This window comes from Nerophis lumbriciformis, linkage group LG07, assembly GCF_033978685.3.
Source record: "Nerophis lumbriciformis linkage group LG07, RoL_Nlum_v2.1, whole genome shotgun sequence".
Taxonomy (NCBI): domain Eukaryota; kingdom Metazoa; phylum Chordata; class Actinopteri; order Syngnathiformes; family Syngnathidae; genus Nerophis; species Nerophis lumbriciformis.
The window spans coordinates 39,591,653-39,609,531 of NC_084554.2; the positions used below are offsets into that span (position 1 = coordinate 39,591,653).

At 39.6% G+C, this 17,879-nt stretch overlaps 1 protein-coding gene across 5 annotated transcripts in view; it reads right to left on the bottom strand.

Moving 5' to 3' along the window:
- The window catches only part of tfr1b (transferrin receptor 1b), a 90,709-nt gene that overhangs the window by 4,689 nt on the left and 68,141 nt on the right, over positions 1 to 17,879 (bottom strand). For 2 of the 5 annotated variants that reach the window (XM_061965124.1, XM_061965125.1), the window contains exons 5-20: positions 12,021 to 12,060; positions 8,343 to 8,553; positions 7,976 to 8,264; positions 7,607 to 7,744; positions 5,678 to 5,762; positions 5,451 to 5,573; positions 5,274 to 5,369; positions 5,057 to 5,196; positions 4,865 to 4,986; positions 2,039 to 2,158; positions 1,790 to 1,875; positions 1,216 to 1,279; positions 1,080 to 1,147; positions 754 to 821; positions 588 to 678; positions 295 to 522 (exon numbers count right to left, since the gene is read on the bottom strand). In XM_061965124.1, coding sequence (XP_061821108.1) covers positions 295 to 522; positions 588 to 678; positions 754 to 821; positions 1,080 to 1,147; positions 1,216 to 1,279; positions 1,790 to 1,875; positions 2,039 to 2,158; positions 4,865 to 4,986; positions 5,057 to 5,196; positions 5,274 to 5,369; positions 5,451 to 5,573; positions 5,678 to 5,762; positions 7,607 to 7,744; positions 7,976 to 8,264; positions 8,343 to 8,553; positions 12,021 to 12,060 — 1,969 coding nt within the window. Of the gene's footprint in view, positions 1 to 294; positions 523 to 587; positions 679 to 753; positions 822 to 1,079; positions 1,148 to 1,215; positions 1,280 to 1,789; positions 1,876 to 2,038; positions 2,159 to 4,864; positions 4,987 to 5,056; positions 5,197 to 5,273; positions 5,370 to 5,450; positions 5,574 to 5,677; positions 5,763 to 7,606; positions 7,745 to 7,975; positions 8,265 to 8,342; positions 8,554 to 12,020; positions 12,061 to 12,359; positions 12,419 to 12,446; positions 12,617 to 15,394; positions 15,553 to 17,879 lie in introns of those variants that run through there. The other 3 variants (XM_061965126.2, XM_061965127.2, XM_061965128.1) reach the window with 3 other exon arrangements.

Genomic DNA, 17,879 nt, shown 5'->3' on the forward strand with positions numbered 1-17,879 from the left:
TATCGCGCGTCCTGGACCTGCTTTGCATAAAATATGTGACCACTCCTTTTAGAGGCAACCTTAGTATTGCTGATTGTGGAACTCCTGAATAAAAAGAGGGATGCAAGAGCTGGACCTTAGAGCGTAAGGCGAGACTATGACTAAGGGTCCGGCTCCATGCGTTCTCCTCATGAGCTAAATTGAACTCTGTCTCTGATTGATTCCTTGCTTCTTGTCTGATTAATAGATGTCATCAGTGTTTGAACCTGACATCTGTATTTACTACCACAACACGTTTTATTGCAAGGTACTCACCTGGACGAGCTGGTAGACATGCCTGTAGACTCGCATCAAGGCTTTGGGGAGAACCTTTCGGTACCCACTCACGTCGAGCCTGAGCAGGCGATCGTGTACCAAGCGTAGGGCCATGTGGCCGGCAAACTGGGCAGCCAGCACTGTTGTTTCGCTGGTGCGCTGGGCCGTGTTGTACTTCAAGTGGTCCATGTTGTCCATGCTGGTGCCGTAGTACTCGTAGGACTCCACCTTTACAAAAGGTGGTTAGTGCGTTTGGACTAAAATAATCTTGAAATGTGACGGAAAAGACCCACATTGGGAGTGATGAAGTGGAAAGAGATGGACGGAATTCCCGCAAAGGCCAAAAATGGATAAGCAGGGTCGTCAATGGACATGGGCCTCAGTCTGCAATCACACAAACATTTTATTTCCTCCTCGTGACATTCTGTCTACTTTTTGGCTTAAGGCTTGACTACTCACACATTGGTCTCCCATTTTGTGGTGCCCACCATATCGTACACGGTCCCGGAATCTATTGGACTCCTCACCTGGGAGATACCATTACGATTAATAACAGACATGTTCATAGTGACACAATTACAAGACACTATTTCTCCACCTAAACAGCAATCACAAAGATGGTTTAGTAGACGGCGTTCACACTTGATTACAACAAAGACAAAACTCGTTAAAACCAAATCAAACACTGCAAACAGAGGAGCAGCTGTGGTGCTAATTTTACTGTGATTAATTTAGGCGTGGTCTGATATTGGGGTTAACACGGTGGAATAAAGCTGTGACGTTACCTCCTTCATTGTGTCCTCCAATAGGTTGTACAACAGCGGGCTTGCTGAGGCAATAAAGCCCCCGTGACCTGTGAAGACCCACAAGTTTGGTTAACAGACAATCTGTAATTTTTATGCTGTGTGTATCTATACGTACCCATGACCATCCCATCCAGGTTTATATACGTGCACATTCTCTTGTCTAGTGAGGACAGATAGTCCTGAAAACAGACATGTTATTAAAACATTTGCAACTAATATTTTCCCACCTTTGAACAAAGTGAACTACTGTACATGAGATCTCATCTCATGTACAGTTCATTATGTTCAAGGACATAACACGAATGCACCCTGTTTTTCCTATCCTTGCAATTACACACATATTGCATCTCATTTAGGATCCGGAAGAAGAGGTACCAGGAACCAGACGAAGAAAGAACAATGTGTGCGCGCTCAGCACAAAATCCCTGCTAAGGCGGTGTTGTAACATGGACAAAGCATGTTGAGGGCGTCCATTCTGCTTTAGACAGTTTGGTCTCCTCTCCAGCGCTGGTATTGCTATCGTTGGTACATACTCCTTGTTGTAGAATATATTGTTAAACTTCAACTCTAGTCACCTCTAATCACTTTATACCGCCTTAGAACAAAAGTATCTGGGTGGACTCTTCCATGTTAAAAGGGAGTGTCCTAACAATACCTTCTGTGCATCCTAAATCATTGATAAATCTCACCTCCAAAAATTCAGTGGCGCCAACGCTGCCGTATTCGCCAGCGCTCCAGCTTGCAAACACCAAGCTTCTCCTGGGTCGAAAGCCGTCTGGAAGATTGCACATAAGCATTCCGTTAAGTCAAGCTTGTTTTAAGCATTAGTGGCCCCCAACTTTGTGCTCACAATGCCAGCATACATATATCTAATATTAATCATATCAACATATATAATCATCACTATGAAAGTGACTCATGACTCTATTTCTTAGTACCTTTTGTCACCATCTCACTGATGGCATTGGCCAGCTCCAGCAGCACGGATGAACCAACGCCGGCTCTGGCGTAGCCTTTACCCCATGCGTCCCTCTGGGCTCCCAGGACCACGTACTGGTCTACAACACACGCACACCACATTATTTTCTCTCACTCCAAACTTTTCCCCACAAGTGCCACATACTTGAAAAGTCAACACATAATATTTTGAAAATGCTGTCCAAAAAATACAAAACAAACAAACATTGTCAGCTTTGGTTATTAGTGACAAAGCATATTATCTAATGTTGTCTAATGAATCAGATTAATCACACTTTTGAATTTGGATTAATCATGATTAATTCCAGCTTGCTTAATTTAAATTAACTTTAAAAAGACACTAATATTTGAACACAAATGCAGTTACATTGTCAAAATGTGACCCAGAAATATTTTTTTACATTTCTTGAATGCAAGTCATTACTTTGCGGTGAATAATGTGAAGTGAATTATTTTCATACATCGCTTTTTTCTCTAGAGACTCAAACCACTTTGCATAGTGATCCTCATTATCTGCATCTTTAAGATACATTTAAACCAGTGTGGGTGGCAGTGTAACCAAGGACACAACAGCTGTGACTAAGATAAGGTGAGCGGGAATCGAACCTGAAACCCTCAAATTGCAAGCTTCTAGTCTGTATTACAAGATTATCATCGACTGTGTGGATTACTTAGTCTTTTTTTTTTTTTTAAGTTCTGATTAACGTCATTTATTACTTAAATGACGATGGCCCTGGAGGCGTAACATTAATGCTGTTGCTGTCGCCATGTCACTTTTACGGTTATTGCTGTAGCTTGTTTCGTGTCCCTACCCCTTGGTCCTATTTTCTCTCGCAATTTACCCTCAGTACCTCTCGCTCAGGGGTGTCAAACGTACGGCCCGCGAGCCTGAACAGGTTTAATCCAGCCCGCAAGATCAGTTTGCCAAGTATAAAAATGAGCTGCAATTTTTTTATGAAATAAATTGCTGTTCTAAATGTGTCCACTGGATGTCAAAATAGCAATTCAAGTGTAACTCACGTCACTCATCACAATGTTTAAGATGAAGTGTTAGCTGACTTTAAGTGCCCTCTGGATTGGCTGCCGCTACTCCAATCAGCGCAGGTGCAAGCAATCAGCTGCTCCTGTTATGGCTGAGGGCAGACGACTGCTGTAGCAACACCCAATACCTTCTTTAATTGTAAATTACCCACTTAGCAGATAATATTACGAAACGGTAAGATTCAAAAACTTAAGTCAACATGACCATCATCATTGTAGTTAGAGTTCCCTGCAGCGCTCACAATTGGTTGACGGCGTGATGCGCACCCTGAACTCCATTGTAAAAATGTATTTTTCTATATTTGTTGAATGTTGTATTTCATTTTATGCTTAAATCTAGCATGTTCACATTGGGCAAGTTTGTAGTTATGTTAGCTTTAATTCGGCTATTATGGCGTCACTTTTTGATAATGGTTTTGATGATATTATAATTCCATCCATCCATCCATCTTCTTCCGCTTATCCGAGGTCGGGTCGCGGGGGCAGCAGCCTAAGCAGGGAAGCCCAGACTTCCCTCTCCCCAGCGACTTCGTCCAGCTCTTCCTGTGGGACCCCGAGGCGTTCCCAGGCCAGCCGGGAGACAGTCTTCCCAACGTGTCCTGGGTCTTCCCCGCGGCCTCCTACCGGTCGGACGTGCCCTAAACACCTCCCTAGGGAGGCGCTCGGGTGGCATCCTGACCAGATGCCCGAACCACCTCATCTGGCTCCTCTCGATGTGGAGGAGCAGCGGCTTTACTTTGAGCTCCCCCCGGATGGCAGAGCGTCTCACCCTATCTCTAAGGGAGAGCCCCGCCACCCGGCGGAGGAAACTCATTTCGGCCGCTTGTACCCGTGATCTTGTCCTTTCGGTCATAACCAAAAGCTCATGACCATAGGTGAGGATGGGAACGTAGATCGACTGGTAAATTGAGAGCTTTGCCTTCCGGCTCAGCTCCTTCTTCACCATAATGGATCGATACAGCGTCCGCATTACTGAAGACGGCGCACCGATCCGCCTGTCGATCTCACGATCCACTCTTCCCTCACTCGTGAACAATGAATGATATTATAATTGTAATATTTAAATTTCACCAATGCGGCAGTTTGAGGAAACACTCGGTTGCTTTTCCAAACACGTATTTGAGAATGCTGAATAATGGCTTTGTAAAAACATTGAGACAGAAGTCTAAATTCATTGTGTTCTTCATGGTGTTTTTGAAACTGCACCAATTTTTTCCTTAGAATTTTCAACTAACTTGAAGTATTTTGCCAAGAGGATTAGTTGTAATATGTACCTTTCCAAAATGTGCTTGTTCTATTTTGGCCAAAGTAAAACAAAAGAAACAACTTTGAAGTTGTCTTTATTTTTAAATTATTATGCCATGATTTTATCAGTCCGGATTGTTTGGGAATAGATTTTCCTTCATGCGGGCCCTGAGCTAAAATTAGTTTGACACCCCTGCTCTAGCTCAACCGAAATGGTTGAGACAGACGGCCACCCCACAGAGCCTGGGTTCCGTTAGAGGTTTCTTCTCTAGGGGGGCGTTTTTCCTTGCTTTTGTCACAAAGTGCTTGCTCATATGGGGTAAAGTTGGTTCTTAATGCACAAGGAGCGTAGTTTATGACCTGCGTCATGTGTAAAGTGCTTTGAGATAGGTTGTGAATTGGCACTGTATAAATAAAACTGACTTGACTTCAAAAAGATTCAATACGCTCACTAGCAAACATGCTTTATGTGTGTTAAGAGGGTCTAATCGAGTACATACCAGGATCTACAAATCCTTGGATGACTCCGAACACATTGTGGAGCTCTGTGTTGACCAGCACGTTGTTGACCTCCACACTAATGTTCGCCACACCTCCGAGGTTGTTCGGGCCACCGATTGTCCTACAGAGCATATGGAAGACATTCAGAATGCAAATGTAGAGAATATCCATATGCACAACATCAAACTCACTGTTGGAGGGTGTTAGCCATGTTGGCGGTGATGGTCTGAGCCAAGATTTTTGGCAAAGCGGATGACTGGGTCGGCGGGAATTGCGTATGGTTGAAGGAAGGGAATCCCGGAGTGTATGGGTCGCCTGAGCCCAGATGAACCTGATGAGACAGGGAGAACAATTGGAGGTGGATGTTGATGGTGAAAACTAGCTAGTACCGCCTTAATTGCCACTCACATGGCCATAAAGTGCTGTGTCAGGCAAAAATTTGTAATCTTCGCGGTCGGGGTAGATGAGAACAGCAGAGGCTCCTCTGGCTTCAGCATTTGCCACCTGGAGAAACAAAACAAACTCCTTAAAAAAAAACACACACAAATGGCATCCAAAAGAGGCGTTCCATGAGGCCGGACATACCTGCTCTGCAAAGCTGTGTTTTCCAGCACGCAACAGCAACACGCTACCTTTCACCTCAATGTTCGTATTCTGCAGAGTGTCCAGATCCTCAGGACGGCCGTACCCGCCGTACACCAGCTTGCCCTTAAAACATTGAATTTTTTTTTAAAAAGGTGGATCAATTTAGTTTAGCTGATATTTACATTTTGCAATTAACAGAAGTGTCAGCAGAGGCCGCAGTTACTCACCTCCACCTTCCCTGTGGCGCTGTAGGCAAGGTAACCTTCAGGCTTGAAGTCTTTGGATCCAAAGGTAATAATGTTTGGGCGTTTGCTGCCAATGACAAATACATTGTTGGTGAAAATAATAGTCACAGCAAGAGAGACAAGATATGGATGGACAATATGGCCTAAAATCTATATTGCGATATATATTGCAGCCATCTGCGATACCAATATATAATACAAAATTTTATTTGGCATATAAATGATAGAGGAATTTCAAAACGAGTTACAAAGGCTCCTAATTTAGCTGCTGATGCATGCAGTAACATATGCTTGCATTTGTTTTTGTATTATTTGGTCAAACTATTATTAATCTTCTTGCTAATTTGGTTACTTTCTGTTGTAACATCGTTCTATCTACACTTCTGTTAAAACATAATAAGCACTTATTCTTCTGTTTCTACACTTTAGTTTTGGATAATACTACAAATGTGGGTATCGAGCCAAGACCAAGTAGTCACAGTCGCGGTATTGGTCATACCAATGACGATGCTGATACTTCAAATTTTCAATATCACCAATGATTTCATTTGTGATCACAGTAATAATCACATTGGCAATAAAAGTTAAAAAGAGCTTTGGACTTTGTGTGACTTCTTCTGGATTCTTCAACACATATTACTTTAAATGTTTTCACAGAAAAAAAACCCTAATTTTTTAAGAGATTCCAGGAGCTGTGACCGCCACAGCCAAATAAAAGCCGGCGCCCTTAAAAAGCGCCACCATAGAGTATATTAAGGGGAAACCCTGCGGTGAAAAATATAATATAATTAGTTATTACTACTATTGGCTATGATTTAAATATTTTGGTTTCTTACCTTACCGCATAAAAGGGACTTATTTCCTGAGTTTGTAAACAATAACAAAAACAACAAAATATTTTTTGATAATAAAAAATGTCCATCTAACCACTGTAGTTTAGATCTTATACTGATAATTTAGTTGAGTTGGTGTCGTTACTGTTGATATTTGCACCGATTTGCCCATCTTGTTTACATTCAAGAGCTTTATCCTCTAACGGTGTGTAATGTAGCATGTTTAGCTATTACTCCAGTGATAAAGATACTGTACATTTAAGAAACGTAGAGGCTTGCTGATTTAGAAGCAGCTTTATAAAAAAATTAAAACCATTTTTAAGAATTAAAAACAATTTCTAAAAAAGAATAATTACCGGTAGTTAAAAAAAAAAGCGGCTTTGCACTGTCAATAACATTAACCTCTTGCAAAAATGCTATAATGGGCGTACAGTTGTTTGCTTGTTGTCCTAAAAAAGAATAATTAGTTTAAAAAAAAAAAAGAAGAAGAAGCGGCTTTGCACTGTCAATAACATTAACCGCTTGCAAGAATGCTATAACGGGCAGACAGTTGTTAGCTTGTTGTCAAAATTGCGGCACACCGCTATAATTATAATAATGGATTAGATTTATATAGCCCTTTTCTAGACACTCAAAGCGCTTCACAGAGAAGTGAGAACCCATCATTCATCCACACCTGGTGGTGGTAAGCTCCTTTCGTAGCCACAGCTGCTCTGGGGTAGACTGACGGAAGCGTGGCTGCCAGTTTGCGCCAACGGCCCCTCCGACTACCACCCATCATTCATCATTCATTCACCAGTGTGAGCGGCACTGGGGGCAAGGGTGAAGTGTCCTACCCAAGGACACAACGGCAGCGATTTGGATGGTAAGAGCCTGGGAGCTAACATGCAACCCTAAGGTTTCTGGCACGGCCGCTCTACCCACTACGCCATGCCGCCCCGCTATAGCGTTTCATCAACATGCATTATCTCGATATGACAATTGTATTAAAAGCTCTATCGTCGGCTAAATTTATATCGTTTCAATTGTTTATATCACACAACCCTACTTCAAATATGATAAAGTATTCTATTTGAACCTGTCGGGCTTCTGCAGCTGAACATAGTGGACATCTGTCCGGCTCTGCATCCTCAGTCTCCTGAATTCGTCGGCGATGAGGTTCCCCTGATGAATGTCGCCTTCTCCGCCCGCCAAGCGTGATGGCACATCGAACTCCCTGCAGAGAGGTCCTAATTAAACTCATTTTTAATGTACAGTAAAGCATGTTTTACACAACAACAAGCCTCATTATTATATCAGAAATTCCAGGAGCTATAAAAAGATTTGTTATGCTGCTGCTGATCGGTCATCCGGCTGCTTGGTGACATTTTGGGACGCATGTTATCAAGCCTTAAAGGAGCTTCAAGTGGTTATGACTTCAATCAGGCGAGATAAGTGAAAAGCGTACTTGAGACGTGCGTCAAAAGCCTCGGTGGTAAGTTTGTTGTCGAGGAGCTGAACGATGTCCTGCCAGTTTAGCGGGAGTTCTCCCACATGTGGATCCACCTCTTCCTCTGGTTCTGGCTGTGTTTTCACTGTCACTTCTGGCTGTGTTTTCACAGTCACTTCTGGCTGTGGCGGTGTCACTGTCACCTCTTTCTGCACCTGGTCCACTTCCCCTACCACCGCCGACTGATTCCCGCAGCTGACGGGGTCCACAGCCAGCTTCTTGTGGCTGACATAAGCAACAAAGTAGCCTGGAAAACATGTGTGATACTGCTCAATTGCAGGGGCCTACTGTGTTTCAAACGTGGCGATGAGAGTGTATGTTTTACCTAGGATGAAGGCCACCAAGAAGCCGACCGCCAGGAGACAGAAGATGCGTCGGTTGTTGCCCCGGGGCGCCGGCCGGAATGTCGGAGACATGTCGTTCTGCTCCATCTCTGTGTTGTCATCGCCGGCGTCGTTAGATAGTTTAATCTCCACATGTCTATTTGAGTCATCATCACACTGCTGGGTGAACCTTCTATACTGGACGCTTTTAATCTGGTAGGGAAAGGAAGGAGGAAGTGCTGTAAATAAACTATGGAAGTAATGTGATCTAGCAACTGCAGGAGGAGAGTCACCATCTACTCCCTTTGTGTGACAAAAATGTCTAAAGAAAGACCGCTTTAAAGATCATTGTCAAAGTATTTTTTAATCTAACAGTCATACAAATATATTCAAAGAGCCATTTTATGTTTTTTATGAGCCATCTTTTAATTTGTCTGTCTGGAAGGCTAAAAAATCCCTTTTCAAACATCAATAGGGACACCCATTTCAGTAGCTAAGTGCAGGTAACAGGAAAAGGTGTCGGTTTTCAGCATGCTGTCAATAGGAAATAGTAGCGCCCTCCGGTAGGCAAATATAACACAAGTTGAAAGACAGTCGTTCAAGTTTAAATCTTCAAATAAAAAGGTTGCATAAGTTTAAATTTAGATGAATGTAGGAATAAAAGAATGCCGGTGCCAAAAGGTATCAAGACTTAAAAACCAAAAAATGTATTAAGAGTAGGGCTGACAAACGATTAAAAAGATTTATTCGCGATTATTTGCAGTTTGTCCTTAGTTAACTCAAATTTATTGTGATTAATCGAAGATAAATATTATTTTTCATCATTAATAAGTGTACCCTAGACAGATAATTTTCAAGTTGTAATACCATGACTGGACAATTAGTTTGCTTTAATGAAATGTTTCTTAAACATTGTTTTTTTACACAGCTCAACACAAAAAGGACATGAACACGCTTTTAAAAACAATAAAAAAAATACTTGCAGTGTGTTGGTGCCTTGCCAAATTTTGTATTTTGTAGGAATACGGAATGTGTATTCCTGCTATAGGAGCACTTGCATTAAGGAGAAGCAACACCATGTTTAGATACCACTTTCACGCATTAATAACACAAAATGTGGACTGCTACAATCATGGTTTGATTGTCAAAGATGTTTAGTAATGTAAAATGTGATATTTCTACCTAAATAAATGCTTCTGATATTCTGTACATTACATATTGTACAAGTTAATTGTATGCATATAGCTGCATGAAAATGTGTTAACTTTCTCTATTTTTTAATAAAATGTAGTATTCAGCCTGTTAAACAATCTGTAATTGCGGACTATCAATCAGATAATAAAAACAGAATTACCGTAGCGATGGGGATATTGTGTAGTGAACTGTAATTACCCGATGTGGGCTGCAGAGGGCAGTGGCCCGGCATGCCTGCTCTATTAGAACTAGTCTCAGTGGGAGCAAAGAAGGAGTCGATAAAGTGTTCTAAGAGCCCTCGTGTGTGTGTATGTGTGTGTGTGTGTGTGTGTGTGTGTGTGTGTGTGTGTGTGTGTGTGTGTGTGTGTGTGTGTGTGTGTGTGTGTGTGTGTGTGTGTGTGTCACGCTTCTGCCTGTTTAGTTCAACAGTGCTATTTGTGAACATAAATAAAAGGCTGAACCGCCGCTATTACAATACACTTTATTTCAATCTGCCAGAAAACAAGTATTTAGGTAGAAATATCACAGAACATCTTTGACAAAGCATGATCCCATTGTAAGACAATTGTTGGTTATACCGGATGTGAAGAGTAGTGCTATTATTGTATTATCGGACGTGTGTGATTGTTATGAGAAAAGACTTGACATATTTTGACAAAGTCTACGATTCTGCTGAGCTTTTATTCCATCTTAATGAAGCAGTTCAAGTAACAATCTGCGTTTTATGTTTTTAAAGCACTCAACTGTAATGTAAAAACGGACGTGAAGATCCTCCTCTCTGCAAGCGGCAAAGCAAGAGTTAGTTCCAATGATGTCGTCTCACGGCGATTGAAGATAAAATGGTCTTGCCATGAGAACAACTTGCCATAGCTTTGGACTGTTCATGTCCGCTTTCTTTGTGCATTCCTACTTGCAATTTTTTCACTTGTGGCTTTACAGTAACTCAACGCCATTACATTTCCTCAAGCTACAGAATGGCCCAAGGGTCAAAAAGGAGTCAGGACGTTAATTGCGCGTTAAAAAAATGATCGCTGTTGAAGGTACTTATACCTAATGCGTTGTCGTGTTAACTTTAATCAAATCAATTGCACTTTTGAATTTGGAATTATTTTGAATATTCACAGTAAATTGCTTCCTTACATAACATTAAATACCCTAGAAAAAATACCTCAATATTTGAACACGAGTGCAAATTTAAGAGTATTGTCAGAAATTCAGAATGTCATCTAAAAGCATTTTTTGTTATCTTACTTGAGTGTACATCATTGTTAACAAATGTATCTAAAGTAAAGTCGAGCAAGGCTTTCCCGTTAATGTAATTGAATGTGGCGCGTCACCACTGCATTTTCATTCCAACCACACCTTGAAAATAAGGTTGTTTTTTTACCTGAAAACAAATTAAAGTAATATAATATATTGTAGCCCCCAGAAAAAAACACACAAAGTCAAACGCTATTTTTAACTTTTAATGCCAATCTTATGATAACAAACGACAATTCAAATTTGTTTTACCTCCCGTGTAAACACTTTCATCTTTGTGAGTCCACGCTTCCTCAGACACACAACACTTTCTCATTCTGCACCAATCACCTTTCAGGCACGGACGGTGTGTTCGCAAACATGGGATAAACTGAACATAAAACATTAACACTAGCTGGTCACCGAAAACCGTGCTGCCGAAACCGGATGTAAACATTGTCTGGAGCGTTGTCAGCAGGTCTGCAATGATGACATAATTATAATATATGCCAGATATACCCGCTTACAGCCATCTACAAAATGTGCAAATATAAGAGGACAGTGGCAACTTTTAAGGTGAGAAAGTCCAACTGGAGCAACATCGCGAAGCAAGTGAGACGTCATGCTTCTGTCTCTTTTGTCGCGGACATCGAGGGACAGAAGTAGTCTCTAAACACGAGTACATCTTATATTAACACCAGAAAAAGATGCTAGCTTTGTTGCAAGTTGTTTTTAATTTCAAAAAGTCATTAAAAGTCTCTAGACACTTGAAACATTCTCTACAAAGTACATAGTACAATTAGCAGCAACAATTACAAATATGGCAAAACGACAAAAAATATTGTTAATACTAATTAATAATAACATATTTGTTTTTATATGTATAGATAAATTTTTTGGAGCATTTTTAAAGAAAAAATATAGCAAATTATGCAAACTACTCAATAACGTCATGGTGATTACGCCCATAAACACACCCGCACCGCCGCAGGAATCTTGGCAGTTTAGGGGAAACCCTGGTCGAGGTTTATTTTAAAGTGAAATTTATTAGCAAACAATCCACGCAGCCTTTCAGGTAACCATCTGCATTTAATGTAAAGAAGCACGTGCGCTTCAAGAATTGTGTGATTAATATGCAATTATACAAAATTAATGCAATAATTTTTTGTGATTACTCACTTGTTAACATGTTATTTTGACAGACCTAATAAAAAGTCAAGAAAAGACCAGCTGTATTAGAAACTCACCATGTTGTTGAATGTAGACTTTAAACGATCCATTTCGAGTCTAAAATACACAAAAACAGCACAAGTCAACACAAGCACTGTCAATTAGGAGTCTCAAGTTTTTCCTGTGGGTCAAAAACACGTTTACACAATTACAAACACCATCAAAATATTGTACAATACCACAATAGCTCAGAAATAAATAGATTCAACTTCCAAACATTTTTACAAATAGGTTTTTAAAACTTAAAAAAATTACTGCACAATTTGTTTTAAAATGAAAAACATGATATATTCGTCTACAAATTGTAGTTAACAAGCTGCCTCACAAACAAACCATTTTACTCCTCACAAACAAACCATTTTACTCAAGTACTTGGCATGACACTTCCTCCTAACTCTCCCCGTGATAAAGTGATAACCTTCTAATTTTTCCAAGCCGCTAACCTGCTTTGACCTCCTCCGTCCGTTCTTCTTAGCCTAGACTGACACACAAGCCCGGATAGGGTTGGCCTTGGTGTATTTCCACAGCAGCAATGTTTAGGATTTAAACAAAAACAAACTTTGCCTGCTTGTCCCAACACCTTAGTGTTTCCTCGGAAGATAAAATATTACCAGAGTAGAACAACCTAACCTCCCTTGGCATCTTCCCCGGAACAAAACTGGTTTAGCCGGTGCGGTAACTCAAAACTGATTCCAGGAAGTTTTTTTAAAATGAAAATATATTTTCCTAGATGTTTCCTCATGACCACATTTTGGTTACAATTGTACTAACAGATTCTATGCAAAAAGCATGTACCAGTGAAAAAGGCTTGACTAATTTGTGTAGTTTTGTGAATTTGCATATTAAACATGGTACAACTGAGCTAAACCATAAATGATAGACAGGAAATATCATGCCCTTTTTTTTTTTTTTACCATACTTGAAAAACCTTTTCAACCTTATTTCTTCTTTACTAACAAAATGTATTTCAAAAAGTATCTTAAATATTGACATTTCCAACAGCCTCTTTTGAAAGGTAATTAATAATTATTACTGGTATTAATCTCCATGCAGACCTGAGGGCTTTACCAGGTAAATAAAGCACATTGATTAGCAGGAAACGCTGAGTCGTTGCAGAATAAACATTTATATAGAAAGGCGGGGAGTGGCTACGTGTGTTTCCTCATAACCTGGTTACACATGCCATGCGACAAGCAGCTCTTTCTACAAAGAAGGGAACAACACATACAATATATTACAAATGAAACGAAAGAGGTGTATATTTATCTTAGGGCTGTCAAAAATAAACTGTGATTAATCACAAAATATTGCATTAATCATGAACACACTTAGACTAATCATGCAATTTATTTTGACTGTACACGCTCTTTTACCATAACCGCTGTATAATCAGTGATAAGATCAATGCATAGGTCAGTACATAAATGAGCGAGGGGTGTGCTCGCTGACAAATTTTACTCCAAATTAGATAAAACTGTTACCAGGTTTTGTACAAATAAATGACATGCATTCAAATAAAACTTGAAAAATCTTCCTGGATGACATTCCAACTGTAGAATTGCACTTGTGTACAAATATTGGGACATTTTCTGAAGTAAATTTTAATTATGCAGAGTAGTAAATCCCCCGTGATTAATTACAAATTTTACTCCAAATTAGATAAAACTGTTACCAACTTTTGTACAAATAAATGACATGCATTCAAGTTAAACTTAAAAAATCTTCCTGGATGACATTCCGACTGTAAAATTGCACTTGTGTACAAATATTGGGGCATTTTCTTTAGTACATTTTAATTATGCAGAGGAGTAAATCCCCCGTGATTAATCATGATTAATTACAAATTTTACTCCAAATTACATAAAACTGTTACCAACTTTTGTACAAATAAATGACATGCATTCAAGTTAAACTTAAAAAATCTTCCTGGATGACATTCCTACTGTAGAATTGCACTTGTGTACAAATATTGGGGCATTTTCTGAAGTAAATTTTAATCATGCAGAGGAGTAAATCCCCCGTAATTAAACATGGTTAATTACAAATTTTATTACAAATTAGATAAAACTGTTACCAACTTTTGTACAAATAAATGACATGCATTCAAGTTAAACTTAAAAAATCTTCCTGAATGACATTCCGACTGTAAAATTGCACTTGTGTACAAATATTGGGGCATTTTCTGAAGTAAATTTTAATTATGCAGGGGCATACTTGCCAACCTTGAGACCTCCGAATTCGGGAGATGGAGGTGGGGGTGTTGAGGTGGGGAGGGGTTTGGTGGTAGCGGGGGTGTATATTGTAGCGTCCCGGAAGAGTTAGTGCTGCAAGGGGTTCTGGGTATTTGTTCCGTTGCGTTTATGTTGTGTTACGGTGCGGATGTTCTCCCGAAATGTGTTTGTCATTCTTGTTTGGTGTGGGTTCACAGTGTGGAGCATATTTGTAACAGTGTTAAAGTTGTTTATACGGCCACCCTCAGTGTGACCTGTATGGCTGTTGATCAAGTATGCCTTGCATTAACTTGTGTGTGTGTGTGTGTGTGTGTGTGTGAAAAGCTGCATACAGTATGTGACTGTTCCGGCACGCTGTTTGTATGGAGGAAAAGCGAACGTGACGACAGGATGTAGAGGACGCTAAAGGCAGTGCCTTAAAGGCACGCCCCCAATATTGTTGTCCGGGTGGAAATCGGGAGAAATTCGTGAGAATGGCTGCCCCGGGAGATTTTCGGGAGGGCACAGATATTCGGGAATCTCCCGGGAAAATCGGAAGGGTTGGCAAGTATGTGCAGAGGAGTAAATCCCCTGTGATTAATCATGATTAATTACAAAATTACACATTTTACTCCAAATTAGATAAAACTGTTACCAAGTTGTGTATAAATAAATGACATGCATTCAAGTAAAACTTAAAAAATCTACCTGGATGATATTCCGACTGTAAAATTGCACTTGTGTACAAATATTGGGGCATTTTTTTAAGTAAATTTGAATTATGCAGAGGAGTAAATCCCCTGTGATTAATCATGATTAATCTAAATTACAAAATGTGATTCATTTGATTAAAACGTGCTAAGCATTTGACAGCCCTCGTATATATTGAACTCGGTTTTACAGACTGTTAAAACACATGTATGTTCGCAGGCAAAAAAACAAAACCTTCATCGTGGAAATATATTAAAATAGGAGGTTTTTGATGAATTCTAGAGCAATAATGTTGTATAGTTAGAGGCGATGTGAGTATGACGTATCAAGGACTCACATGGCCGACGGACTGTGAATGTGTGACATTGTGTAAGCGCACACTATCCTCCATTGACATCGCACAGCACAATGGCACTCTGGTAAAAAACCAGCATACATATACACGAAATAATTAAGAAGAGTGCACTTACGTTCGTTTCGGCACACGTTTACGACGCTTCCGCTACACCGACTGCACTGCGGGCTTAAAAGAAGAAATGTGCCGTCCTTACCCGGGAAAGAAGCGAGAGCAGAAAGACGAGACGGCGCTTCCGCTTACGTCACGATGAGCCGTTGCAGTACGTGCCAGAAAAGCCAAAAAACATTTTCGATTTAGCAACACCTGATTCGATACAAAACACGCATTTATGTGGAAAAAAATTATCTACAATTGAAAACAATTAAATGATTGTCCACAGTTTTTAAACATAATTTGAATCCGTCAAATATTTTTGTTTATTTTATTAATACTTAAAATACGTGTTTTTAGATTTTTGATTGATTGATTGAAACTTTTATTAGTAGATTACAGAGTTCGGTACATATTCCGTACAATAGACCACTAAATGGTAAGTTTTTTCAACTTGTTTAAGTCGGGGTCCACGTAATCAATTCATGGTACAAATATATACTATCATCATAATACAGTCATCACACAAGTTAATCATCAGAGTATATACATTGAATTATTTACATTATGGGATGAGGAGGGTTTGGTTGATAACAGCATACTTCAGTCATCAACAATTGCATCATCAGAGAAATGGGCATTGAAACAGTGTAGGACTGACTTGGTAGGATATGTACAGCGAGCAGAGAACATAGTGAGTTCAGATAGCATAAGAACAAGTATATACATTAGAAATACATTTGATTATTTACATTTGGTTATTTACAATCCGGGGAGGTGGGATGTGGAAGGGGGAGGGTGTTTGTCAAGGGTTGAAGTTGCCTGGAGGTGTTGTTTTAGTGCGGTTTTGAAGGAGGATAGAGATGCACTTTCTTTTACACCTGTTGGGAGTGCATTCCACATTGATGTGGCATAGAAGGAGAATGAGTTTAGACCTTTGTTAGATCAGAATCTGGGTTTAACGCAGTTTGTGGCTCTCCCCCTGGTGTTGTGGTTATGGCTGTCATAGTTTGACATGTACTTCGGTATCAGGGAGGTGTAGTGGATTTTATAGACTAGGCTCAGTGCAAGCTATACTGCAATATTAGATTTATCTGTTCAATATATCACTTTTTCTCACTGGTTGTTCTTAAAATGCTTCATTAATAAATTTGGTAAGGTATGGCACTGTAGATCAGGGGTTGTTAACATTGGCGTTGTTAGGCCTATTTTAGGGGGGCTTGAGCCCCCCTAAAATATTCTTAAGCCCCCCTAAATAATTTGGTGTTATATATATATATATATATATATATATATATATATATTTTTTTTTTTTTTTTTTTTTTTTTTTTAACAAATACATGCCGACATATTCATTATAAAGTGGCCCGAATATGAGTTTAAATAAATAATCATATAAACTGTCATTATTCACTCAGTTTCCCCTCACTTCATAGCGTAAATCACCAAAAATGATTCCCGGGCGCGGCACCGCTGCTGCCCACTGCTCCCCTCACCTCCCAGGGGGTGATCAAGGGGATGGGTCAAATGCAGAGGACACATTTCACCACACCTAGTGTGTGTGTGTGACAATCATTGGTACTTTAAGGTAGAGAGCCCCTTTAGTGTGTCGGTATCCAATCCATTCCACTTGTTCATATAGAAAATGCCCACATCACTCAAAATCCAGTCCGCATTTTCTCTGCGACCTTGCCTGCGGTCCTTGGACTTGTTCGTATAGAAAATGCCCACATCACTCTTGTAGAATCTATATAAAGTAATATACATTAGCCTAATGTTAAAATAATGAAAAAACATCATTAAATATTTTTTTTTTTTGTATTTTTACATTAATAGCTGTTGTATTATTATAGGATAGCTTGTTAAACATTTCATAGGATTTTCAGAGGGAGGAAAAACCAAGACATTTAATATAACATGTTAAATGAATAAATACATAAAAAGAAAAAGAAAAAAAATAGTTAAAAGTTATCGTCCCGGGGAGCATTTCATTTCGTCCCGTGCATTTTTTAAATAATAATAACAATGAATAATTTCTAAGTATTTGTTAGTATTTTGTGTAGTTTTGTGCTCGTGCGCTACGTTCGCTCTCCTGGGGGCTAAGCCCCCCCTGTCCTTAAAAGCTAGTGACGCCCCTGGTTGTTAACCTCTTTGACTTTGGGGCCCGACTTTTCCAATACACAGGAGCCCCGGGCCCACACAAATATTAACACTGAATCTTACTCTTGATTCATTAATTGTATCGAATTTACTTACAGTGTGCAACCCTGTCAAATGATATGAAACCATGTGTTAATCCCAAAGATTATTAATTGTATAACACCAAACTTTAGGCTTAGGTCAGGCTGATCAGAAAAAAAAAAATACTAACCAATAACCATAAAATGGGACTCAGAAATAACTGACTTACCATGAATTGATTAACGTGGACCCCGACTTAAACAAGTTGAAAAACTTATTCGGGTGTTACCATTTAGTGGTCAATTGTACGGAATATGTACTGAACT